Genomic DNA, 25988 nt, shown 5'->3' on the forward strand with positions numbered 1-25988 from the left:
TCCGGGACCACCTGTCTGCGACGGTGAGTCATCACGTCCCCCGTCTATATAACCCAGGGAGGTTAAGGTTAAGGTTAAGGTTAGTAGTAGTCAATCGAAGTTGCCATCCCGCAATCACATAGAGTGTGATACGACTTGTAACGGATAGAGACGAGGCGTGAGGAAGAAGACGACGACTGATTCGCTAGACAGCGCGAGAAGCGGAAGAGGAGGAGGCGAGAGAGCACCAGCGATGGCGGCTCGGGTGCCCGGAGGAGGAGGCGCCGCCGCGGCGGCGGAGGCGGAGGTTGTCCCGACGTTCTCCTCCCTGGAGCCGGTCTACGGCGACGGCTCTCCGCTCGACGAGGCGCGCCTCCGCTTGGCCCGCCTCGCCGACAAGTTCCACGCCGTCTACGCCGCGCGCCCCGCGCTCTTCGCCCGCTCTCCGGGTAGGTTGATAGATGGATGGGTACCACTCTAGGTTTCGGTGGATGCGTTTGATTTGATCTGACAAGGATGGATTGCGTGTGCGTGTGTGTGTGCAGGGCGGGTGAATCTGATAGGGGAGCACATCGACTACGAGGGGTACTCGGTGTTGCCCATGGCCATCCGGCAGGACATGATCGTCGCCATCAGGAGGGCAGAGGGGAAGGAGGTGCGCGTCGCCAATGTCGACGACAAGTACCCCATCTGTGTCTACCCGGCCGACCCCGACAAGGTTAATTTTGCCAGCATTCTACTCTGCTTTGCCCCTGTTCCTAGATTAATCCTGCTCAGTTTGAGTGGATTTTGTTAATTTTTTGCTTTTTCGTTCGTTGGTTGCCCCTATTCCTAGATTGATCCTGCTCAGTTTGAGTGGATTTTGTTAATTTTTTGCTTTTTCGTTCGTTGGTTGAGATTGATTGAAGAACGTAGGTCCTTATCAGTTATCGCGGGGAATGTTTTTAGTTGAGATTCTAAAGAGAAAAAGGGAGAGAGTTTTCTGTAGCGCATCGGATTCCATTTTTTTTCGGTGGAGGTAGAGACAATCTCCTTACTATTTTAGGATGGGTGGGTGGTTGCGTTATTACCCCATTAATTAATTTATTATCATAACAAGAAGCCCGTGATACAGTTTCGTTGCCCTGCCCGTGAGCTTAATTTGTTGTCCCCGCGGGCTCGTGGCCCACAGAGATAATGGTGTGGAAGTCCATGCTTCCCCTTTGTTTTGTTTTAGGCTGGTGGCCTTCAAATGGATTGCAAACATTCCTTGTGGACTCCCATTCAGCCCTTCGATGGGGGCTTAATACTGCATTGCATCTAGCCTCATCTAGCCTTATCAGCCAAAATTTGAATTTTTAATCTTAAATTTGGAGTTGATTTTGAGGTTTTTTCATTGAAGTTTATTTTTCAGCCTTAGCTTTTAAATCGCTAAGAACACTAATATAAAAGTTTTATTTATAAATTATTTTTCGTTTTCAAATATGCCGAATAAGCCAAACGATGGGGGCCATCATGTTGCAGTTGCAAATGGATTTTCATATACTAGTACTATTGCTTCATTCTTAATTCTATTTGACTTGGAATAATATGAAATGGAAAATGCTATCTCTGGCTTCGGAATTGTGCCGTGATCCGTCTGAAGTTGCTGTTTTTTCTTAGCTTCAGTTATTTGATTATTTCTTTGATATATTGATTTGGTTGTTGATAAATATTTTTCATGCAGGAAATTGACATAAAAAACCACAAATGGGGCCACTATTTCATGTGTGGGTAAGTTAATTCTTATAATGTTGCATAAATAGCGAAATTTGTTCACTTTTTCATACACTTCATTGGCCACAAGAAAAAGAAAACGAACATATCCTGTCTGTTCAATTCTCTATCTGCAGATACAAAGGAGTTTATGAGTATTGTAGGTCAAAAGGGATAGATATGGGTGGACCTGTTGGCCTTGATGTAGTTGTTGATGGCACAGTTCCTACAGGTATATTTTTGATATTTTGTTTTGGGATTCTTTCACTTCCAAATAATAAGCATGTTAAGTTGACATGATTGCGTGTTGTTACTCTTATGTAGGATCTGGACTTTCAAGCTCAGCAGCATTTGTCTGTTCAGCAACAATTGCTATCATGGGAGTTCTTGAGAAAAATTTCCCAAAGGTATCCCTTGCTACGAATTGAACAACTCCCTTGCCATTATCTTCACATAGCTCCCTTATTGCCAGTACTGTCCACAAAACAAAATAATATTAATTGCCTAAACTGATAGTGAAGTAATTTTTTAATTCGTATGGGAGGCATGAAGCCTACCAAACTCCTCTGAAAAGGATTGCAAACAACTGAAACACTGTATAAGGGTGAGATGGATGGATAGAATGATGAATCTTGAGTTTTGCTGAAGTGATTTTATACCATAAAATTTGGGGAAAAAAGAACTGCTCTTTTGTACATAATGGGTATGTATTTGTTATAGAAAATGGTACACCAAGAACTTGAACAGTGCAAACTTGAGAGATAAAATTGATCCTGGTGGCTCTAAGTTTAAACTGGAGCCTGACATGTTCACCTCATAGTCTAAGTTCAAACTTCTGTAATTTCAGTTTCTTTTTTGCATTCATTATTCAGAAAAGTTCAAGAGATTTTTTTTTTTCTAATTTTTCCATTCAAATCATGCAGAAAGAAGTTGCACAATTCACCTGTCAATCTGAGCGCCACATTGGAACACAATCTGGGGGCATGGATCAGGTAAATAGTTCATAGTTTTCTAACTGATTATGGTAATACTCAGTTCTTTTTGTACTTTAACTTATTATTATGCCACCTGTCATGTAAATCAAAGTACATCTGTCTAAAGGAAAATGTCATTTGTTGGGGTTAGCTTATGGACGAGATATTACTATGTTTGTAATATGGACATCCAAATATACTACTTCGTAAATTGTATCACTTATTGTTCATATAATCCTTTGACTATTTGTGTTCTTCTGAAACTTTTTGTTAATATAATCATGCTTACGTGCAAAAAACCATCGTGGTTCCAAGTATTGATTACAAAATCAACTCATGACAGGATGACCATCAATAAATTTTGCAGAACTTTTTATATATTATTACTGTGTGTACAAGCAATGCTATTTATATAATGAATAACATATTTTAGTTGGCCTTTTTATTTTGAACTACCCTGTTGTCTGTTAACATTTCATTATATTTTCCCAGGCTATATCTATCATGGCCAAACCTGGATTTGCTGAGTTGATAGATTTCAATCCAATCCATGCCACTGATGTGCAACTACCTCCAGGCGGTACATTTGTGATTGCCCATTGCCTGGCAGAGTCCAAGAAAGCAGAGACAGCTGCAACAAACTATAACAACCGTGTTGTTGAATGTCGCCTGGCTGCAGTAAGTGATTTATTTCGGACTGAACATGTTTAAACACTAGTTTCAGACATCTTTATTTTGCACATGTGTGACTTGGCAGCTGTAAATTGACTTTAATTTTGAATTGAAATTTTAAGAATATTCAAAGGTTCCCAGATTCCTTTCTGTTGTGCTGCTGCACAATGCAAGTGACCTTAACATGTTTATTCAGCTTCTAGGGCAATTTTAAAATTTTACTTTGGAACTGGATTTGAGCTGGCTGCTATATCACCAACAAAGTAATGATATTTCTTTTTCATTTGTTCATTTAATATTGCTGTTTTGCATTTTTGCAGATTGTTCTTGCCATCAAACTAGGGATGGAAACAAAAAAGGCTGTCTCCTCTGTTACCACCCTCTCTGATGTTGAGGGGTTATGTGTCTCTTTTGCTGGAAAAGATGGTTCTTCTGATCCTGGAGTTGCCGTGAAGGTACAAAATTTTATCAGGAACTTAGATTATCCTCTCATGAAGGATATACGTACGTTCCATCTATTTATTCGAGAAAAGAGATGATCGGTACAAGTTAGGCAAGTTATGTTTCATTATTTTGTACTCATATGGGACACTTGGTTACAATATGTTGTAATTAGCGTTTGGGTGTATATAATTTTTTATAAAAGTAATGCTGGAAAGTTCTTTTTGTTCTGTCTTATCATGTACTCATCTGATTGTGTTATTGTGTAATTTTGCAGAAACTATTACATGAAGAATCATATACAACAGAAGAAATAGAGAAAATTACAGGTCAAAGCCTGACATCTGTCTTCCAGAGCTCTCAAACTTCTTTGGATGTTCTAAGAGCAGCAAAGCATTTCAAGTTATTTCAGGTGATTTCCCTTTGATGCAGTCCTACTCAGTAGAACAACTCTTCTGTGGAAAATCTGTTTTTTAAAGATATTTTGTCATTCTATTATACATGTCTCTTTGTTTTTGCGTGGTACTTTTTTTTTGCATTATTTTTTGCTGAAGCTCGCTTTAGTTTTGTGTAACTCAGGAATATGTTTGACTGTGCCCTTTGATGATATGCCAATTGGTTATAAGTTTCTAATGTGTGTTTACTTTCAGCGTGCCTTTCATGTGTACTCGGAAGCAAGGCGGGTTTATGCCTTCAGAGATACTGTATTGTCAAAACTCAGGTACGTTCATTAATTTCAGTCACCATGCATATTCTGGTTATTTTCTTGTTTGTTTCTTCCCAACTATTCTCTTACTACATTTATCCTCACAGCTGTCATGGACGATTAGCAGCCCGTATACGAACATTTATTTCTAAATTGAGAGATCTAACTGTTACTATCTTTTTTCTGCAGTGCGGAAGATATGCTTCAAAAACTGGGCGATCTTATGAATGAAAGTCACTATAGCTGCAGTGTGTTATATGAATGCAGGTACCATTTTTAGTAGTGTACTTTAACTACGATGGGTATCGTTCCTGAGCAGACACATTGATACTTAAAACTCGTATTGACACTTTGGATGTCATGAAAAAAGTCCTCTCTTTTTCAGAAAAAAAGTTATAGCATACTGACATATTCCATTGCCCAGCTGTCCCGAGTTGGAAGAGCTTGTAAAAGTATGTAGAGACAACGGAGCACTCGGAGCACGTCTTACTGGAGCAGGGTGGGGTGGCTGTGCAGTCGCTTTGGTTAAGGAAGGCATTGTCCCGCAGTTTATTCTCAATTTAAAGGTAAATTAAATCTGTAAGCTCTTGTCTTTATCCAATAAGCAACATATATGCATGATAATACATACATAATCCACGCAGACAACTATAGTCTACATATTTCAAGTGAAACAGCAGCACCCAACTCTGTTTATTGGAGGTGATCCTCACTGACAAGAGATACATTTTATTGCAGGAAACGTACTATAAATCAAGGATCGACCGGGGAGTGATCAACCAGAAGGATCTTGGGTTGTACGTGTTCGCGTCCAAGCCGTCGAGTGGAGCAGCCATATTCAAGCTGTAGGCCACCAATCCACCATTCTTTCGCCACCTGTAAATCGATTCAGACCAGAAGCGCCACGACGCAAGCACGCAGGTTCCTACATGACCTAAGTCCACCCACACGTCAATGTATCTTTATACAAGTACTTATTAGAAACAATAAATCATGTCTATTAATCTATTACTATGCCGGGACACATCCAATAGAGACTTCAAAACAATGATGCATCAGTGGTTAGTAGGGTGTCGATGGAGGTTGTTTTTTTTTTTTTTTTTTCTTATACAGTGATACGATGATACTTCTAGTACTTGCAGTGGACCTTTGGACTTTGGTCAAGTTATTCAGGTGTCATCTTCGTGTGTACTGTTGATTTTGCTGTGCCTAGAGACCGTCATGTTCTTCCAGGCGTCTCGTGCACCATAAGGCTATGGTTATGTTTTAACTAACATCAGTTATGCCATTGCAGCGTGTTTGTTAGTACAGGCACTGTTCACCATCAGCAAACTAACTCTCCTGTTTAATTTGCATAAATGAAAGGAAACTAACTAACTGTAGTTTGACATTGATTTCCCATATGATCGCAAATTCGTTCGCCAGTCAGATCTTTTTTTTTTGGTCGTCATTGTGGTTTTGCTGCTTGCAATGAATGCATCGGAAAAATTTTATCACAACTTGAGAAATGGATCGAGTCGAGATAATACATACATAATACAAAAACATTTCTCTTATTGCGTTCCTAATTTGCATTTACGCCTGCATGATTAAGGTTACGTGCTTATCCACGTGCAGACATGATCGACATGTTCACCGTGTGAGGATATAATTTCTCCCTAAAGATATCATGTTACTCCTTAGAGAATTGAGATCGGGTGCAGTTACACTCAGTTACACTTGTAATTATAAGATAAAACTGTACACAATTTTGGCCATCCATTTTTACGATCAACGGCTTAGATCGAGCGCTACAGTAGTAATAGCTACAGTGCTTCACGCTACAGTATTTTGCTACAGTACTATGCGCAGTACAACATGCAATCTGGACCATCTGATTTGCATCCAATGACATGCACTACCTACTTAAGTTACAGTACTATGAGCCTAATCGATATCAATGCCAAAAAAAAAAAGAAGAAAATTGTGGCGAAGGGAAATATTGGATTGAGTTTTTTCTCTTTCGTGGGTGATGCTCGCCTTGACTGACTTTTTCTTTTAAGGGAAGGGGTGAGTTTTATTGATTATTTTTCTGACTGACTTTGTCATGTTTAAAATCCACGTTTAGTTAGGTCTCAATTCTGCTGCTCCGGTGTAATACAACTTCAATGTGTCCTGTAACAAGAAAAGTATGTGTGGCCTTCCTGTTGTCCTCTCTTTTCAGTTTCTGCCCTAGACAATAGTATAAATTTATTTGAAATTAATATCACGTTTTTTTCAGAGACTCTTGTGTAAGTACGTGTGCAAATTAAAATGTACTTCCTCCGTTTCAAAACGGAGGGAGTACATTCAATTAATTTGATATTCATTGGGGGAAAAGAAATCCTTACATTGGTGCATATGCAGCATTACCTGGACATCGATGAATTTATTTTTCAGTTCTCGCGACTAAAGCTTGACGAAAAATGATTGAAATTTATTTGAGAAAAAAATGGAAAATGCCATGTTAGAGACAAGTGAGTTGCAAAATATCATCAAATATGAAAATAACATGTATAGGCCATAATCCATATGTTGGCACATGCGATGGGTTTTTTTTAAAACACTAGTTTTTCGGATGGTTATCAAAGGTGGCCCAATTTATTATCAGCTAAAAGCCTGTGACTTTCACTCGACGAAAAGGTGGCCTGACCTGCTACTGGAGACCAGAACAATATATTTAATTCAGACTAAATTATTTCTCTGTAGCTACTTAAACCTAGTGTTAGTTCGGTCGATGGAATTAATACCGCAAGTGCCAATCAGATCGGTTGGAACACCCAGTCCCTTGTGCCCATCCCATGCAGATCGAGGCAAATCACATTCATCTATCATATCATAAGCCGCCATCTCTAATTTTATCTATATACCTGAAAAATTAGCACCAGTGCGTATATAGGCCTTGTGTAGATCCCCTAACAAAATTTTACACTATGTCACATCGAATGTTTGGATATATGCATGACGTATTAAAATATAGACAAAAAATAACTAATTACACAGATTGCGTGCAAATTGCGAGATGAATCTTTCAAGCCTAATTGCGCTATGATTTTGACAATGTGGTGCTACAGTAAACATTTGCTAATGACGAATTACTTAGGCTTAATAAATCCGTTTCGCGGTTTATAGGTGGATTATGTAATTTTTTTTGTTATTAGACTAAGTTTAATACTTTAAATGTGTGCCTGTATAGTATATCCGATGTGACACGCTAAAACTTTACGCCCCTAGATGTAAGCACATCCATACTCTCTTTTGTCAAACTTTTGAAATAACAAAATCTCTCATATGCATAATTTAAAAAATGGTATGCTGTATCTGTCTCGAAAAATACTATTATCCTATTAGACTTTTCAAACATTTCTAATATGAAATTGATTACTGGGATTTTAAAGTGCGATCAAATCTTATCCTGGGCGTCAATGACCGGAGATAACTTTTGAATTTTGATTAAGCCTGTTGATGACATTTTGTATGGCGCCTAGAACAACATGCATGCATGCAGACTGTTTTTGTGAATGGAAATTTGGAGGTACTGTAGCCTGCAAGCATGTTCAGCATTTGATATATATAACAGTGCGCAGGCTGCCCTCTGTTTTGGGGGAAACGGCAGGACATACAAAAAAAATTAACCCTCAGAATAAGATTCGATCAAAATTTTTAAATTTTGACCATCAGTAAATTTTCAAATGCTTAGCTTAAAAAAGGTATATGTGTATTTGCCTCAAAAGTACTATCATAATATTATAAACTTATTAGATTTTACAAATTTATTTAAATATAAAATTGATTATCAGAATTTTTAAAAGTTTACCCAATTTTATCTTAAGCATAAAATATTTATGGCGGGAACGACAAGCATGCATTCGGACTTGTTGAATTTTGTATGGCTAGATAGCATGCATATTGTGAATAATGGAAATTTGGAGCAACTGCAGGCCTCCATGCATATGATTAGCTAGCATTGATAATATTATAACAGTGTAAATGGCAAACATAAATCCTACCTAGCCAAATGTACATGTAGTTATCAATAGTACAGCTAGCAATGCAACTCTTTTGCACTTCTTTTTTATTTTGCAAATACTACAATTAATTAAAGTGAGAGAAACGCGGCGGTGGGTGGGAGTAATCTGTGTGCATCTTCATCGTTAATCAGCTACGTACATCGCCAACATGATGCTGACTATATACAAAGACGTGCTGATAATAATTAATATACAATACCCCACCAATGAGATATCATATCACTCTACCAGAAACCTCATGAGGTTTTGTGTTGCCAAAGTATATATACTCCAAATGTAAATTAGCGAAAGTCATGTCGTTGTAGGAACAGCTAATTAGGAGTAGTAATTATTGCAACAGTGAACCTTACTTTTTCAAGGAAAATTAACAGAGTGAAATTAAGCGCTGATATAATTAATTACAGCCCTGTACAAGTGGACACGTAGTACTCCGTACTAGATAGATAGACGCCTGCCACCAGCTTGGCAATTTAATCATGTATGCTCCAATTAATTAACCATCCTTCCGTGTTGATGGTTACCACGGTATTAATCACTTTAAAGCTGGAAATCGATCCCTGTAGCTAAGGCTCAACTAACTGTGTGCAGGGCAGGGGCTTTCCAACAAAATATGAGACATCAGCTAATAAACCAATATGTCATTTCAGACTTTGACATATATAGTGAAATTTCGATGTACTAACCTAGCTACTCATAAACAGGTCTATTAAAAATATCTCAAAAATATTGGAAATATACAGTGTTGCGTTAGATCAGGATCCTCTAAAATATATAATATCTTATTGATGACTTAATTGTGCCTAACTTCCACCTAAGCTGCATATAGCTAGGAAAGGAACAACAAAGCTATTCGTCTAGATATAGGTAGTTTTCATCTTTACAATATATCCTATACTAATCGAGTCTCTTTCTCTCATACATCATTACGCCTTTCATGTAGGTGTAAACTTGCCTTCCATCTAGATGAAAACTTACCCGATAAAGAATTTTGGCGTCTAAGGCTATGTTTGAGAGAAAACAGAATGATAAAATTAAAAAGATACGTAAAACGAGCTAAGCCATTAACACATGACTAATTAAGTATTAATTATTTTAAACTTAAAAATAGATAATGTGAACTTTCTAAAGCAACTTTGTATAGATTTTTTTTTACCAAAAACATATCGTTTAATAGTTCAGAAAGTGTGGGCGTGGAAAGCTAGGGACTTTCTAGCTCTATGTGTACGTCGATCTCTCGAACGCAACCTAAATATTGTTAGTTGGATGATTTGCAGACACTTGGCACTATTAACTTCTCTACCTTTTTACCTTGACATTAATGTATTTTAGGGCTCCTCGTTGACCTGATCGAAGGAATTTTAAAGTATTCTAAACCTTAGGAATTTTTACTCTATATGTTGTTTGGAGCAAAGGATGTGAGTATGTTATATAGCACGTGCATTGTTGGATTTAGAAAGGGTTCCATAGGAGAAAGAAGGTGATAGAGCCGACTGTATACATTGCAAAATTCTCCTTATTGAATTAGGCGTAGTGACAGGCACTAGTGGTAGCATCCGGTTTCAGTTAAGGAAAAGTATACTGAACCCGCATGTCAGATATCGTTGCGCTCACAAAGAAAGTAATCAATCTCTATTTCCCTTTTTTATTCACGTGGGTCCCACCCATGGTAGCTTGTAGTGTGATTCTATACGTGGTAGTACGGTGGTGTTTGAATCTCCTAAAGATGAAGATGAAGATAAAAATTAAGTGTTTCACGCAAAACGATATGGTAATAATATATAATTAATTGAGTTTTAATTATTATAAATTTGAAAAATAGATTAATATGATATTTTAGAGCAACTTTCATATATAAAGTTTTCGCACAAAACGCACCATTTAACAGTTTGAAAAGCGTGCCACGAGTATCCAAAATTTAATCCTCCCCGTACAGAAGAAACCAATCTCTATATGAAATAGATTCATATAGTAATATACATTTTATTCTTTTCATAAATATATGATTGATTTGATAAAAACACAATGACCAAAAGCATGCCAATTGCAGAGATAGTTACTCTCACTGGTCTCCCTCTCCCCTGCGGTGCCCCTGCCCGGCCGTCTATATATAATGTTAGTACAGGTGCAACACTAGCTCCCAATACAACTAGCTAACTTAATTAGTTGTTAATTAGAGTTTGCCCATGCTGCTTTAATATTCGCGCTCGATCGAACGAGTTGTAGCAGCCATGTCGTGGAAGGCCTTCACCAAGTCCCTCCTCTTCCACTCCAACAAGATCGTCAGGCGGCTCAAATCCTTCGTCCTCCATGCGCATCCTCCTCCGCCGCCGCACGTCGTCAGGCGGCCGCCGTCGTCGGACGAGCTGCCGGCGGCGGCGGACGTGACGGTGTGCAAGGTGGAGGGCGGCCTGCTGATGTCGCCGTCGACCTTCCCGTACTTCATGCTCGTCGCGCTGGAGGCCGGGGGGCTCTTCCGCGGCCTCCTCCTGCTGCTGCTCTACCCCGTGCTGCTCCTGCTCGGCCATGACCGGGCCACCAAGCTCATGGTCATGGTCAGCTTCGCCGGCGTCAGGAAGGAGAAGGACGGGTCGCCGTCGTTCCGGGTGGGCAGGGCGGTGATGCCCAAGCTGTTCCTGGAGGACGTCAGCGCCGAGGTGTTCGATGCGGCGGCGCGGCGGCGGCGGCGGCTGGTGTGCGTGAGCTCCATGCCGAGGGAGATGGTGGAGCCGTTCTTGAAGGAGTACCTCGCCGTCGACGCCGTCGTGGCGCCGGAGCTGAGGGCGTTCAGGGGGTATTACCTTGGCCTCGCGGAGTCCGACGGCGAGGTCATGCAGAGGCTGGACATGGAGGAGGTGATCGGGATGAAGGAGCGCGGCGGCGCCGGCGACGGTGACGGTGATGGACAGGTCACCGTCGTCGGCATCGCCGGACTCGGGAACTCGTTCCATCAGCTCTTCCAAAACTATTGCAAGGTAGGAGTGGAGTAATTCACTCGGAAAACTCAAATAATCCTTAAAGGGGATATCACTTAAAAAGTCATCAAAATTTTTAAAAGAATTTAGTAAGATAGGTCATTATATGATTTGCCACTTCACTAACATGCAAATTCAAATTCAACTTATATAGGTAAAAATAAAAATAATAAATTTAACTACGAAGTGAACACGTAATTCACAGTCAAATTTGTTATTTTTGTTTTATATTATATAAGTTAAATTTTAACTCATATATTTACGAAAAGATATATCATATAGTGATCTATCTAAAAAGTATTTTTTTAAAACTATAGGTACGCAAAACGAGTGATGTCCCTCGAGGGAAAAAAATCTACTTCCTAATTCACTCTACATGCATGCATGTGTCGTCACATGCAAACTACTTTACTCCACGTCAGCGTTATGCATGCATATCTCTTCGTAGCTACTACTCCGTATCTAGTGTTGATGATCAAAGCCGGAACTCCCTGACTTCACATTACAAGTCTTTTGATTTTTTTTAAAAAAATTCTTTTGATTTAATTAAATTTATAGAAAAAAAATTAGCAATTTACAACACTAAATTATTTTCATATAATTTAACATTGAATATATTTTGATATTTATTTTATATTTAAAATATTATTATATTTTTTCTATAAATTTAGTAACTTTGACTATAAAAAAATAAACGACTTATAATATAAAACGGAGGGAGTAGTAGTTAGTGATATGATACAGAGTTTAATTTGATTTGCATGCCTATATGCATATATATACTCACTTTATTTTTTTAATGCAATTGTAACGTTCACTTTAAACGTTTAACCATTTATCTTATTTAAAAAATTACATAATTGTGCAAGAATATAATCATGTTTAATGTATATTTAATAATAAAATAAATAATTGTTATATAATTTTGTTAATAAGACGAACGGTTAAACGTAGGTCTAGAAGTTAATGGTATATCATATACTATTTATTAAGAAAAGAGTAACTGAAAGCTGTAGATAATATATTTTTTCGTATATTATACATTGGGTCTTGATCGATCTACATGTAGCTTTAATAGCTCTTCTTTTTTTCTAATTAATTCATCCCTCATTAATTACGTGATAATAAGTTTCTGTTGTCGGCCGGACTGTACATAGCGAGTTATGGGTAAGGTATGAATGCCGGTTTTCATTGAAATCTCAGTTTACGTACACACGGCCCAGAACGGTAATTGGCATGTTACTGAATTTTTGTCAGCAGAGCTACAGTTTATTCACCTCTTGTCTTGTAGTACCTATATATATGCCACTTTAAAATTAAATGCTTCTTTTAAGGCTATCTTCAAATGGTTTTCAACTGTTCATACTGGTAGTATGTAAATAACCATGCATATTTAAGAAGGTTAATTGGATTTATGTCATTATAAAAAATACCCTATTAAAATTTATCATTACAAAGGATGAAATTGGGTGATATAATTATTATTTTGCAAAGTTTAAACCATATCATTATGTAGTACGCAGTACATATAGGATGTCTTTGTTCAAGTATTTTTCATATAGACTAAAATGCCCCTGCCATTCTTTTCATATGAACCGTATTTTCGTATATATGGCACTGATCGATTTTTTTTTCATCAATTAATTATAAGTCTCTGTTCACATCAACATCATCATTAAGAAAAGACCCGTGCATACAGTAGCTCCGCATCACTTCGTTATGAATCGACGTACGTTGCACGTTTATATTACTACTCCTATCAGATATAATTAAGAGCACTGTTTTATTCAGGTGAATCAAATCGTATTATTCACCCGACATGCATCCTACATATTTACTTCCGCTGTCCTAAAATAACATCGTGTTTACCCTCCTCCAGTTTATTCCAAATTAAATTTACTTTTAGCAATCATTGTATTAGAGTTTGTAAAAGTGAATAGTAAATACATTGAAACTAGATAAAATAAGAAACAATTATATTGTGATTTAATAAAATAGAACTATTTTAGTTTTTTTTGTCCTATTGATACGTGTGAGATTGATAAAAAATAAATTTATTTAGGGAGGTAGTATGCATGATCAGCTGCAGTGTTGATAAAATTAGTTTTACCAACAATAAGACACTGGTCAATTAATCTACCGACCGATTAAGACACCGGTCAAATTAATATTCGTACCGATCAAATAAATCTGCATAACCGATTAAGACATCGGTCAATTAATCTACCGATTAACTACCAGTTGTCGATCACTCTTTACTACACATCTTTCTCAACCATAAATTCGTAAGGATTTCTCATTCACGCCCATGCTTGTGCACAAACAGAATAAAATTTATTCTCTACAATAGTATATACTACTACGTGATTGATAAATACATGTACATGTATATTTACACCTTACGAAATGAGCGTAGCTCAACTAGTTAGGGGCTGCTGATGGATGGCTTGCCACGCGCCTAGCACGGTCACCTCCCCTCCTTACATCCCCTATACGTTTGTACATACTTTTGCAGTGGTAGAGCTAACTCAAGGGCAGGTCGGGCGGTCGCTTAGGCTCTGTCGCTGGCGTCTCGGCTGTAGATAGCATTTGATGTCCCAAAAAATTAGTTGATTACTGAAAAACGCTAATACTTGCCTGGGCTTCATGGCATCTTTGCTCCACCACTGTACTTTTGTATACACACGTATAAACTGTGTACATGTATATATACCAAGTTTATACATGTATATATACTAAATTTATATGTATGTATACAAAGTATAAACTTCACATATACATCTACAAATTTTCTATATTTAGAAAAATTATATGTATACTTTTTAGATGTATAAAAAATACACATACGCATATAAACTTTATACTTCTATGTACAAATTATGCGTGTATGTATAAAAATAGAAAAAAAAAAGGCATGATCGGAAACTGACCAGACACGCTGTCGATCGCTAATTAGTAATTTTGTAACTGCGTGGGTTCCTTGTGGTGGAAACTGACTTTCGGGTTCAATTCCTAGACTTAGCTCACGTGCTCGCATTTATAATTAATATTCTTTTCATTATAGGGCACGCTTGCGATGACTTTATCAATCTTAAGAATGTCGCTCAGTCTTTTTAAAAATGCTCACAGGGGTAGAGTATGCGCGCTTTTGTGTACGTCTGAGTTTGTTCCATGTTTTAGAAAAATATTTACACGCTCAAATAATTAATATAAAGATTACGTTTTTTAATCGGGCTAAAGATTTACTATTGATCCCGATACTTTTAATGTGGGTTAAAACGGACGTATTCATGGTGTTAAGGTGTTGTGCGATGGTACTGAACACATTGTGTACTCCCTCCATCCCATATAAAATCAAACCCTCGCATCCCTATATAAAGTTAGTGCAGAGTAAAAATGAACAAAATACCTTTTATTATTGAAAAAATAGTAATGGTGATAGATAGGTAAAGAGTATCGAAGGAATAAAACTTTTCATTTTACATTCTGAGAATAGATAAGATTGTACAAGTTTTTTTTGATAAAATTTAAGCTCTTTGAGGGAGAGAGTAGAAAGGAAGATGCAAGATAGATTAATCAAGTGAGAATGGGCAAACATTAATGAATGCAGGAGGTGTACGTGGCGTCGGAGTGGGCGCGGCGGCGATGGCGTCCCCTCCATCCCCGGCGATACGCGAAGCCCCTCATCTTCCACGACGGCCGCGTCGCGTTCCGGCCGACGACGTCGGCGACGCTGGCCATGTTCGTGTGGCTGCCGCTGGCCGTGCCCCTCGCCCTCCTCCGCGTCGCCCTCATCGTCGTCGTCCTCCCCTTCTCCCTCGCCGCCCCGATCGCCGCCGCCCTCGGCATCCACTGCCGCTGCATCGCCGCCTCCACGCTGCGGGCCGCCGCGGCCTTGGACCTCTTCGTCTGCAACCACCGCTCCCTCCTCGACCCGCTCTACGTCTCCGCCGTCGCCGGCCGCGCCGACCTCGCCGCCGCCACCTACAGCATCAGCCGCCTCTCCGAGATCCTCGCCCCGATCCGCACCTTCCGCCTCACCCGCGACCGCGCCGCCGACCGCGCCGCCATGCAGGCCCACCTCTCCCGCTCCCGGCGCGGCGGCGGCGGCGGCGGTGGCGGCCTGGTGGTGTGCCCGGAGGGGACCACCTGCCGCGAACCGTTCCTGCTGCGCTTCAGCCCGCTCTTCACGGAGCTCGGCGCCGACGTGCAGCCCGTGGCGCTGCACTCGGAGGTGGCCATGTTCCATGGCACCACGGCCGGGGGGTGGAAGATGCTCGACCCCTTCTTCCTCCTCATGAACCCCTCGCCGGCCTACGTCGTGCACTTCCTCGACCCCGTCGCCGGCGGCGGCGGCGGCGGCGGCGGCGGCCCGGAGGTGGCCAACGAGGTGCAGCGCCGGATCGCGGAGACGCTGGGGTACACCTGCACGGCGCTCACGCGGAGGGACAAGTACCTCGTGCTCGCCGGCAACGATGGCGTCGTCGCCAACAACAACAAGAGCAATTAATTTACTAATCAACTACTCTACTGTCTACTACTGTTGTGTACTCCACTACGTGGCTTGTAATTAGCATCCTTAATCCCGCAGTTAATTAAGGGGAAGTGTAAGACACACTGGTTGTACTCATCCAAATGCTCATATCAAGTTATAATGAACTGCGAAATTCGATTGCTGCTTCACCTTATATTCTCAGTTCTTTAGGCAGGTAGTAACATATTTGATTCTATGTATCAACGAGACATCAGCAACAATGTAATATATCTGATGACAAGTGTATGGAAATTGTAGCTTGCGCTACCTGTCCAAACAATTCATTCATGTAGGCTCAACATATTTTGCGCTTTACATTCCAACAATCTTTGCCACATACATGGCCCTTTCTTCTCTTCTGATTTGTAATTCTCCATATGAAAAATCACAGCAAGTTGAATCATGATTTTGAATGGCATCGCCTTAAAGCGAGTCAGGATGGTTGAGCATCTAGGACCCCTATTATTGGGGTGTTTTCCTGCATAACTATACCGAACAAACACCATCTGTTTTACTTCTTTCTGCTCACAAAGAAGAATCGCCATTATCGGACCTTCTTCAGTTACCACTGCTTCTTGCCCTTCTTCTTTTTCTTACTACTGCTATTACTACCCTTGGCATTGCTTCCACTTCCAGGGGAAGGGGGCTCGTTTTGCGCGCCAAACGATTCAAACATGCCAGACTGCACTGCATTCTGCAACCACTCGAAGAACTCCTCTTCATCGATTCCGCCATCCATGTTTACACCATTAGGGATCCCTCCACCCCTCTGCGCCGAGGTGCTCCCCTTGCCACTATTCTGCTTTAACAAGCTGGCATTGACATGGAAGCTCGGCTTGTGAGTGTTCGAGGGGCATCTCATTCCCTGAAGAACAGAACAGTTGCATATCAATTCATAAATCTCTATTCTCTCTCTGCTCAATAGGCAGAGACAATTTGTCGGTGCATCACATTGTTGGATAACTCCATTGGGCACCTCAACCAGTCTATGTGTTTGTGTTACTGTGAATAGTGTAATGTTTTCCTATCCATAACACAAAGGCCTTACATGGAGAATAGAGAAATCCCCCCCCCCCCCCCCCCAGTACTACTTTTTGCCAGATCTTCAAGTTGATATTAGTAATCGTTAGTCTTAAAAAACAATAATAATTGTTCTCCTTAATGTCCCTGCTCACAGTTTTAATGACCTAAAACAAAGCTTTCAGTGGATGAAATAATTTAGCATTTCGGCAATACTGCATATAGTAATCATGTTGCATAGCATCTGTATACGTTTTAAAGCGCAGAACTACATGATAGTGTATTGTATACCGTACAGACCAGAGATCATAGCTATGAGCATTCAACATGCAACCCTTGCTGTATATTGTCTTGCATGAACATTGTTAGAAGAATAAAATAGATAAGGCCCTTATGTACAAAACAAGCCACCATGTTGGAGCAATATTAAACAAGCAACTGAACGAATCAGAAATTTCATTGAAGAATATCTGAATTACCTGACAGGTGAACCACTCGGTGACATCGAAAATGATGCTTTCAGCACAAACATATGCATGAGGCAATTCAGGCTGCATAACAATAAACAACATTACATGACAGTCATAGCACATTTTTGATCGCTAGTTACCACACAAATAATTCTTCTTAGTTCAAAAAGAAGCTGAATTTTCAGTATTGGGCAAGGGCTCGAATAACCTGACATTACCTTGTGCAGCAACCCAAATAGAACTGGTTGAAAAGACTGCTCAACCCATCCATCCCCATCTTTAGCTTGGTGAAAATCATTGCAGTCCTATGGTGCAGAAAACACAGCAGTTTCATAACAGATTTGAAGCATGGTATCAAAAGTAAAAATAACCACATGCCAAAAGAAAATACCTGACACCATCTAGCTTGCGATTTAGCTCTTCCTGTATAAATCCACAGGTGGAAGTCACCACATTTCTTGCAGGCTATTCTTCTTGATAAACCATAAGGTCCTTCATCAACACCTTCAGAAGGGCTAAACCCTTGTCGAAAAATACCACTTCCTCCTTTCTAGCAATTAGAGAGAAAACAAATAAGAAAAGAATATCAAGCCAACCAGAAGAATAACCAGTTACAAGGAAGACGACAGATTAAAGCAACTGATAGGAAACCAGGAAGAATATGCCCAATCCAAAAGCAGTTTCTTTGCAGCACATACTACTAAAATACTATTGGTACAAGTAAAACCATGTGTGCATACTGACACTTCCTTCAGACCATCTTTAGTGAATTGACCACAGAACAAAAAAAACATTTGATGGTGATAAGCCAAAATTTTGCTTTTGGCAGATGTAGTGCTTGACAAGATTGCAAGTATAACACCATTTCAACTGCCAAAACTACAATTGCCAAATGCCGCATATGAATCTACCATTGAGCTATAACAAGAATCCTGCTCCAATAACACAAACTGTTAATCTATAACATGAATCAGACAAAGACCAATTCAGTTTCACCCAGGACCTCAGGCAGGCTCATCCTCTTGTTTGATACTTAAAGATATGTATATATATATATAATTACTTTAGTTATGCAATGCAAGCTATTCCACATGCGCTTCAAAATCATTTGGACAACAAAAATTGAGGATTCAGTCCAGCTAAACTAGACAGTTTTCATCCGATAAGAGCCAACCAAAGTTCATGGGCTATCAGCAGTTGCAAATAGTTCTCAGCATGCTGCTTGGAACTACTTTAAAGAAAGAAGATTTAGGAAAAAAAATATAGCAAAGCACAAATGAACACTCAGAAAAAGGAATATCTAATAAGACCTTTTGAGAAGCACTCTGAAACCGTCTGAAGTAGTTCAAAAGCTCCTCCCTCCTTAGCTCATCATCATATGTCTTCCGTTTCAAAGAATCAAGAAGAACCTGTGTATTTTGAATTGGGGCCTCATTAATATATAGGATATTTATCAGATATGCGGTTAACTCAACAAGAAATACATGCAAACCTCGTATGCATTTTGAAGTTTTTTAAATGCATCAGCAGCTTTATCATTGCCCATGTTCTTATCAGGGTGGACTAACATAGCCTGCGAAATTATTAAATTTAATTAACAAATAACTTTACATACTACAACTTTGCAGAACATGAACAGTCTGGTGCACAATGATGGTTAATGTTTATAGTATCACCTTTTTCTTGTATTCTCTCTTGAGTAATGATACATCTATATTTTCATAACGATGGAAGCCTAATGCTGAATAGTGATCAGTGCAGTTCAGTAAACGAGACACTTCATCTTCAGAGGTCAACTCTTTCTCAGCTCCACTAGTTGAAGGATCGCCAGGGCCCCGATCTGATGGTTGAGCATACTCGGACTGTGAGGTATTATCTGCTGATGATTGTCGAAATTCTCCAAAGAAGCCTGATTTGCCTGAATTTTGCTCAGAGTTCCTTGAAGAGCCAGCAGATTTGTTATTGTCTACATTGTTCTTTAGGAGTTGCACAAGAACATCACTTGAAATGAAAGATAAGTTCAGGCTCAAAAGTAACCCAAGCCATCCAACATAGCTTTTTGCACAATACATTGAATATAGGCAGGTGACAAGCAATGCAAAACGTTCATGCTTCAGGAAAAAGGAAGCACCTGTGATTCAAGAAATATTACAGCATTCTTAGACATTCTCAAGTGCTGGATATACTTGACTAATAGTAAACAAACTGTAGAATATTACCTCCAAGAATTATGATGCCGCTTGTTGTCCAAAAGCTTCCATACAGCCACAAAATCACCACTGCAGCCACTGCGATAACCAGAACAGCAAAACCAAGACCAACAAAGGCAACTACAGCAGCAGCAATTACCTGGGTCACAGAGAGAATAGAATTGATGAATGTTTTCGAAAATATGTCAGGAGCATCTATTTCCATTTCATAATTCAAACTTTCACTATTAATGCCCATTAATCTATACTCATTGCATTATTTCATCATAGTTATGTTGTTTTGTGGAGAAAAACCGAACTGTAGGCAAGAACTGTACAACAATAATATCTCTTGGTTGCATCATGCAACATAGCCTAGTAAACATTCACAGCAGAGGCAACTCAAAAGGCAAAAGGATAGCTGAATCATACCATTAATATTAGCATTTTCTTTAGTCCAATCATTGCAAAAACTGATAGTGTACTGCACCAAAGTACTGTAAGGAGTGAGTTTGTCCCTAGGCGTAGCAAAGAATCGAAGCCCCTTATGTTGCAGTTGAACCAAACTGCCAACAAGAGCAATATCAACTTTCCAGCACTAAACATCCATGCCCGACAAATAGGATAAGTATACTTAATTTTGCTGCGGACATAGTCATGCCCCTTGTGCACAATAGCCATGAAAGTTGTGATTGCTGGCCTATTTCTCTCAAGTAGCAATTTGCTTTCTTCCATTATATACATCACGGAAGCCCTAAAAATGGATGCAGCCATGCAAGCTATGCACCTGGTCTTCTCCAAAACTTTTTCTGCAAAAACTGGCATTGGGGTTTGTTCTATCGATGAGTTTTTACCACATCCACGCCGTGATGATCTCTTGCTATCTCTTCTTGCTTTGGAAGTGCTGGATGATAACTCATTGTCATTTTCTCCTGAATTACCTATATCATAATTGGTGTCCACTGACTGCTTTTTTGAGGCTCTGTCATCTGATTTGCCAGAGGATGAAATGCCATTGCTTCTGTTATTCTTCTTGATACCTTTTGTTTTCTGGCCATAGTTTACTCCAGAAACATTTGAACCACCTTGAACATGTGAACTTCGATTTTCACCATCCATCACATCACTTTCTGGTGTATTTAGTACCTCACAATTAGCTGCATTTTGTCGGTTAGGTGAAGCATGATTCAGAACACTTTTACTTTGACTTCCTTTTCGGGCCATGGTTTCAAAGTAGATTCAAAGCTTAGGCAATGTTATACAAATCTGTCCATATTTCCTTGGTAAAACAGTACCTATGGGTACAAAAAGACATGCCATAAGGATGGATATAAAATAAACCTACTAGAAAATATGTGCCATGCTTTAGTGCTCCATATAATAAGAAGTTTATTAATCTCTAAGCACATAAATAGTCACTGGGACTCAAATGCAGTACATGCACTCAGCAAGAGACAATTGCATGTGACTGTCAGCAGGTTAATGTACTCGGGTGCGAATTACATTGAAAGGATAGCATATTAAGAGGGTATATCGATTACTTAATGCAGTCTCATCCATTAGACATAGTAAAAGTGTGTTAACGGAACCTACATCAATGAGTGACAGTAAATTGTTGGCATTCATCCCTTGAGCAACAAACTGTATTGAACAAATTTTAGCCCCAACCAATCACAAGAGAAACATGAAATTGAAGTCATGGCTGAGAATTAAGAATAGTTGGTTTAGGATGACAACAGAAGTGTATTTTGATTAACTAATTTACACCAGAATAGGACAGAGCTAATTTTACATTTCAGTGTTTAGTGTTTTGTCGCGATGCCCCGACTCATTAGTAACCGAATTTTCATTCGAGGTTAGTGCAAGCCCTTTTCTACTAAAAGAGTACCAAAGCAAAGACCTAAAAGCATTAGTAACAGAATACTGATTCGAGGTTAGCGCAAGCCTTTTCTACTAAAAGAGTATCAAAGCAAAGACCTAAATAAAGGCAATAACAACCATAAAAGGGTAGGTTGCACAAGATATTTGTATAATACATTCAGAAACCTATTATTTGATAAGCCACCCAATCAAAAACACGAGGATATAACGCAGTGGCGGATCTAACAACGGACATGGCCACATGGGGGTTCAGTCGAACCCACGAAAAATTTTGGGAGCAAAGAAACTGTTATTAGTACTGAGTCTAACGCAAATTTCTAGAACAGAAGCTAGGGTTAATACAAATTCGAGAAGAAAAAAAAAGTGGGTGGGTAGAGAGAGAGAGATGAATGAGGAAGAGGACGGGATGCTCACCGGGATGTGATGCGGCGGAAGCAGCAGGGCGGACGGACGACGGCGCCGCTGCTCGCCCGCTCGCGGTGGCGGGACGGATGGGGATCGGCGGTGGCGCAGGTGGCGGCGGGCGAAGTCACTCACGAGGAGTCGACGCCGAGAGGGGACGGGGGAATTTAGGATTTCTGCGGGGAAAATATCCTCGACGCACCGCACTGCACGACGCCACGATTTGCTCTTTTTTTCTTGGGCACAATTACGCAAGGATGCCCGAGAATATGAGATATTGGTATTTTGGTATCTGTCTTACTCCCTCCGTCAGCATTTTAAGTGTCGCCATAGTTTTCTACTCCCTTCGTCAAAAAAAAATAAACTCTGAGTTTCCGTGTCTAACGTTTGACTGTCCGTTTTATATGAATTTTTTTATAATTAGTATTTTAATTATTGTTAGATGATAAAACATAATTAATACTTTATGCGTAACTGACGGTCAAACGTTGGACACGGAAACCCATGGTTTGTCTTCTTTTTTGGACGGAGGGAGTACATCTAACTTTAATCATATATCGTATTTAAAAAAATTAAAAAAAATGAAAACTATAAGTCATGAGTAAAGTACTCCTCCTTCCTAAAATGATCATCATATATCTTTATACACCAAGACCAATGATAATTTAAATCACATCAATCAAGACACCATGCACACATTCTCCCATAATACATGCATCGATTAAACACTATACCAATTACACCTTAGCATGTACATATTATCCCATGCTGCATTAATTGTATTTTGATGAAATCTATGTCCATACGGTTATATGATAATCAATTTGAGAAATTTTGAATTCCATTATATGATGATCAATTTGGAAATGAAGGAGTACTATTTATGTTTTATCATCTCATAAATACAAAAATACTAATCACAAAAAAAAATAAAATAAAACAGACAATCAAAGTTGGACACGGAAATTTATGGTTGCACTCAAAATGGGACGGAGGAAGTAAGTTTTTGTTATTGATTAATAGTATTATTTTTTTTCTCTTTTGCTATATGTTAATTTATTTTTTTTCCTTTTGATAAAATGCATAATTATTGGTCTGCCACCAGGGAAGCATAAAGGGTAACACTTATTCATACTCAATTTTATCCATCCCATAATTGAGTATTACTCATCAATGGGTAAGTGAAGAGACAATACAAATTTTAAATATAAAAATAAAGTCCAAGTAGAAATATAATTTTTAAAAAATAGAATAAAAAATAAAATAAAATAATTGACCATGTAGAAATGGTTCAAAATTTATACAAAGTTGCTCCTCTATATAATAAATCATCTCCCGAATTTCAATCAGTTTTTTTTAATATGAACATTAGTTTAAAAATTTTAGGTCTAAATTTTACACATAGCAAATGGGTTCATATAAAATGGACAAAATGAGTAATACCCTCACTATATCCAAAATTTAAATGGATATATTTTTTTTATCTATCCCCTACCCAAATAAGGTTGTGTTGCACAATGGGGTTAGGAACCTCTCCCCCACAGCACGCAAAACAAAACGGTGTATTGTTAGCTTAAAAAACTTAAAATGGATTGGCATGATGGGCCTGTTCACTTAAAAAAAGTGGCTACATTTAGTTTGCTGCCAAATTTTGGTAACTATATAAGAAATCCTACCAAAATTTTGGCAAGTTGCCAAAATGGTAATGCCAAAATTTGGTAAGGTTTTTTTGGCATCAAAGTGAACAGGCCCGATGTCTTAAGCCAACTTTTCTCTCTTTTTTTGCAAAAAAATAACTGCATTTAGCAGCTTGAAAATCATGTGCATGAAAACGAGAAAATAGAAGTTGTGAAAATGGTGAAATAAACTCAGTCTAATATGAATATGAATATAGGGATACCCAGGGATAGGTCTAGGTAGAAAAATGTGGTTGGGATGGATGAGGAAAAAACTTGTGAGTTGGCATACCCATTTTATGATTATATCAAATTCATAGTCCCATGAACCATCCAAACATAGTATGTTACTATGTTTCAAATTTATGTAGGATTTGTCCATATATGACACTCCAATCCTCTATTTTTTTTTCATTTTCTTTTGCATTTTTTCAAATCACATGTTCCATAGAAAGCCTTTAGGTATAACAACATCTTTGGTACTCTATCTAGTCCAGAAAATATTTCTGAATACAAATATAAATGCTTAAAAGAGAAGGAAAAGATGTATGGGTAAAAGGAATACAAAGCTCAAACAAAGTCGTGTTTGTAGTCTCATCTTTACTTCCAAGTAAAATATTGAACGGTTTTATTAAGAAAAGGCAATGTGGTTACCTAAGGGCTGACAACATAGTTGATTAGTTATTGACGCAATAGCCCATTAGCCCTAGAACTAGAAGGCCAGCCTATAGCGGCCAGCCCACACCTGTCTTGTTTATGACATTATATTATATCTTTTATGACTACCATGGTTTTTCTTACCAACACTAAATTGCATCCTCTCCTATTCTCACTAGGAAGCAGTGTAAAAAGTTTTTATAGCAAAAACGAAAGTTTGCTTCTTATAGTCGTCACTTGTCATGACAATGTTAGATTGATCTGAATTTTACAGTTATCTATACACTAACACCAAGGAAGATGTGAATTCTACAGTTATCTATACCCGTTGTAATATGTATGTCCTACTATACATTACTATAAGTCAAATGCATCATACTCTCTCCGTCTCATTTTAAATGCAACCATAAGTTTCCACGTTCAACTTTGATCGTCCATCTTATTTGAAATTTTTTTATAATTAGTATTTTTGTTGTTATGAGATGATAAAACATTAATAGTACTTTACTCGTGACTTATGTTTTTAATTTTTTTTAAAACAATTTCAATTAAGACGGACGGTTAAAGTTATGCGCGAAAAACCATGGCTGCAATTAAAATGGGACGGATGGAGTAATATTATACTACCTCTGTTGTTTTTTTTTTCTAATTGACGTTGGTTAGTTAAAAAAATAGGGAGTATAATTTACTAATCATTTAGACAGATGAATTGTGTAGGATAAACCTGATCATTGAGTGCAGTGAGCAGAGTCGCATCCATCAATTCCAACACGTTGATTCGTTTAGACCGACAGTGGCCAACTAACAGCGACTTACATGAATGCATGAACATTGAACAGTACAGGAAGGCTACATAGTACAATACAATGTATATACGTTGTCGCTGCTGACATAAGTGGCAAGGCAAAGAACCTGTGTTCATAGGATAATAAATCCCACAGCTATTTTTGATCAAGACGTGTCAAGGTAGTTAGCCTCAATGATTTTTCTAAATGGTACTAGCTTAACCGATTTTTGGACATATCGAAGATAATATCAATAACACTGTGTAAATAGTTACTATGTCTACGTATAATGTGGAAAAAATGGTAGTTGGTACTAGTAGACAACAACCAAATAGTGTTGGTGTTTTGGTTTACTTAATTTCTTTTAGTGCATAATTACCATGTCCCTTTTGTTTCAAATCCTTCCATAGTCTGAGTGCTTTTCAAAGCATTTCGTCATTAAATGCAAAGAAACTCTAGCTGGTAATAACCAATAGACATTGAGGTAACAGCTCACCTTTGCTGGTCCATATATATCTATCTGAACTATTGCTTCAATTTGCAAAAATTCAATTCCAAGTGTGTTAGTTTTCCCCTATTTTCTTCTGAAAGATGTCTGCTGGTCCTGTCACATGTATGGTCCATCCATGCAACTCAGTTCAAGTGCTATATACTGCTTTGAAAGTCTACTTACAAAGCACACTGCTACTGTGTAATTCTTTGATCCGAGAATCAAACTTTTGCACAGGAAAAGGAACTGTGCTCCTTCTGAAAACATTGCATTCTTCTAGTAGTTCAAACTTCAAATGATATGGTCATTCAGTCATTCAGTGCGATAGAAGTCAATTCTGAAGCAAAAGTCTTGTGC

General features: G+C 38.7%; 3 protein-coding genes across 3 annotated transcripts; 2 read left to right on the top strand and 1 right to left on the bottom strand.

Moving 5' to 3' along the window:
• The first annotated feature begins 98 nt into the window (after positions 1-98).
• On the top strand, positions 99-5571 carry LOC127768454 (galactokinase). The gene is made up of 13 exons (XM_052294033.1): positions 99-428; positions 525-697; positions 1685-1731; positions 1851-1945; positions 2038-2120; positions 2637-2705; positions 3180-3365; positions 3680-3814; positions 4078-4212; positions 4451-4521; positions 4696-4773; positions 4931-5072; positions 5245-5571. Exons 1-13 carry the CDS (start codon positions 233-235, stop codon positions 5353-5355), a joined length of 1521 nt encoding a protein of 506 aa, XP_052149993.1. The 5' UTR covers positions 99-232; the 3' UTR covers positions 5356-5571.
• Positions 5572-10704: 5133 nt separating this feature from the next.
• On the top strand, positions 10705-16189 carry LOC127766799 (probable glycerol-3-phosphate acyltransferase 3). Its single transcript, XM_052291945.1, has 2 exons — positions 10705-11527; positions 15138-16189. The coding sequence occupies exons 1-2, from the start codon at positions 10784-10786 to the stop codon at positions 16035-16037; spliced, it is 1644 nt and encodes a 547-aa protein (XP_052147905.1). The 5' UTR covers positions 10705-10783; the 3' UTR covers positions 16038-16189.
• A 162-nt stretch (positions 16190-16351) lies between these two features.
• Positions 16352-22236, bottom strand: LOC127766798 (uncharacterized). Its single transcript, XM_052291944.1, has 10 exons — positions 22036-22236; positions 20173-21035; positions 19771-19900; positions 19228-19682; positions 19044-19124; positions 18862-18960; positions 17943-18101; positions 17770-17856; positions 17561-17632; positions 16352-16926 (listed from the first exon to the last, which is right to left on the bottom strand). Exons 2-10 carry the CDS (start codon positions 20962-20964, stop codon positions 16624-16626), a joined length of 2178 nt encoding a protein of 725 aa, XP_052147904.1. The 5' UTR covers positions 20965-21035; positions 22036-22236; the 3' UTR covers positions 16352-16623.
• Between the last annotated feature and the right edge of the window lie 3752 nt (positions 22237-25988).

This window comes from Oryza glaberrima, chromosome 3 (genome assembly GCF_000147395.1).
Source record: "Oryza glaberrima chromosome 3, OglaRS2, whole genome shotgun sequence".
In the NCBI taxonomy this organism is placed as follows: Eukaryota; Viridiplantae; Streptophyta; class Magnoliopsida; order Poales; family Poaceae; genus Oryza; species Oryza glaberrima.

Excerpts from the sequence above, each read along its gene's own strand:
- LOC127768454 (XM_052294033.1), top strand. The coding sequence starts at position 233 with ATGGCGGCTCGGGTGCCCGGAGGAGGAGGCGCCGCCGCGGCGGCGGAG. Across the intron at positions 3,366-3,679 it reads TTGAATGTCGCCTGGCTGCA|ATTGTTCTTGCCATCAAACT; the intron begins GTAAGTGATTTA and ends GCATTTTTGCAG. Across the intron at positions 4,774-4,930 it reads AGTGTGTTATATGAATGCAG|CTGTCCCGAGTTGGAAGAGC; the intron begins GTACCATTTTTA and ends TCCATTGCCCAG.
- LOC127766799 (XM_052291945.1), top strand. The coding sequence starts at position 10,784 with ATGTCGTGGAAGGCCTTCACCAAGTCCCTCCTCTTCCACTCCAACAAG. Across the intron at positions 11,528-15,137 it reads TCTTCCAAAACTATTGCAAG|GAGGTGTACGTGGCGTCGGA; the intron begins GTAGGAGTGGAG and ends TAATGAATGCAG.
- LOC127766798 (XM_052291944.1), bottom strand. The coding sequence starts at position 20,964 with ATGGCCCGAAAAGGAAGTCAAAGTAAAAGTGTTCTGAATCATGCTTCA. Across the intron at positions 17,633-17,769 it reads TATTTGGGTTGCTGCACAAG|CCTGAATTGCCTCATGCATA; the intron begins GTAATGTCAGGT and ends ATTGTTATGCAG. Across the intron at positions 16,927-17,560 it reads CCGAGTGGTTCACCTGTCAG|GGAATGAGATGCCCCTCGAA; the intron begins GTAATTCAGATA and ends TCTGTTCTTCAG.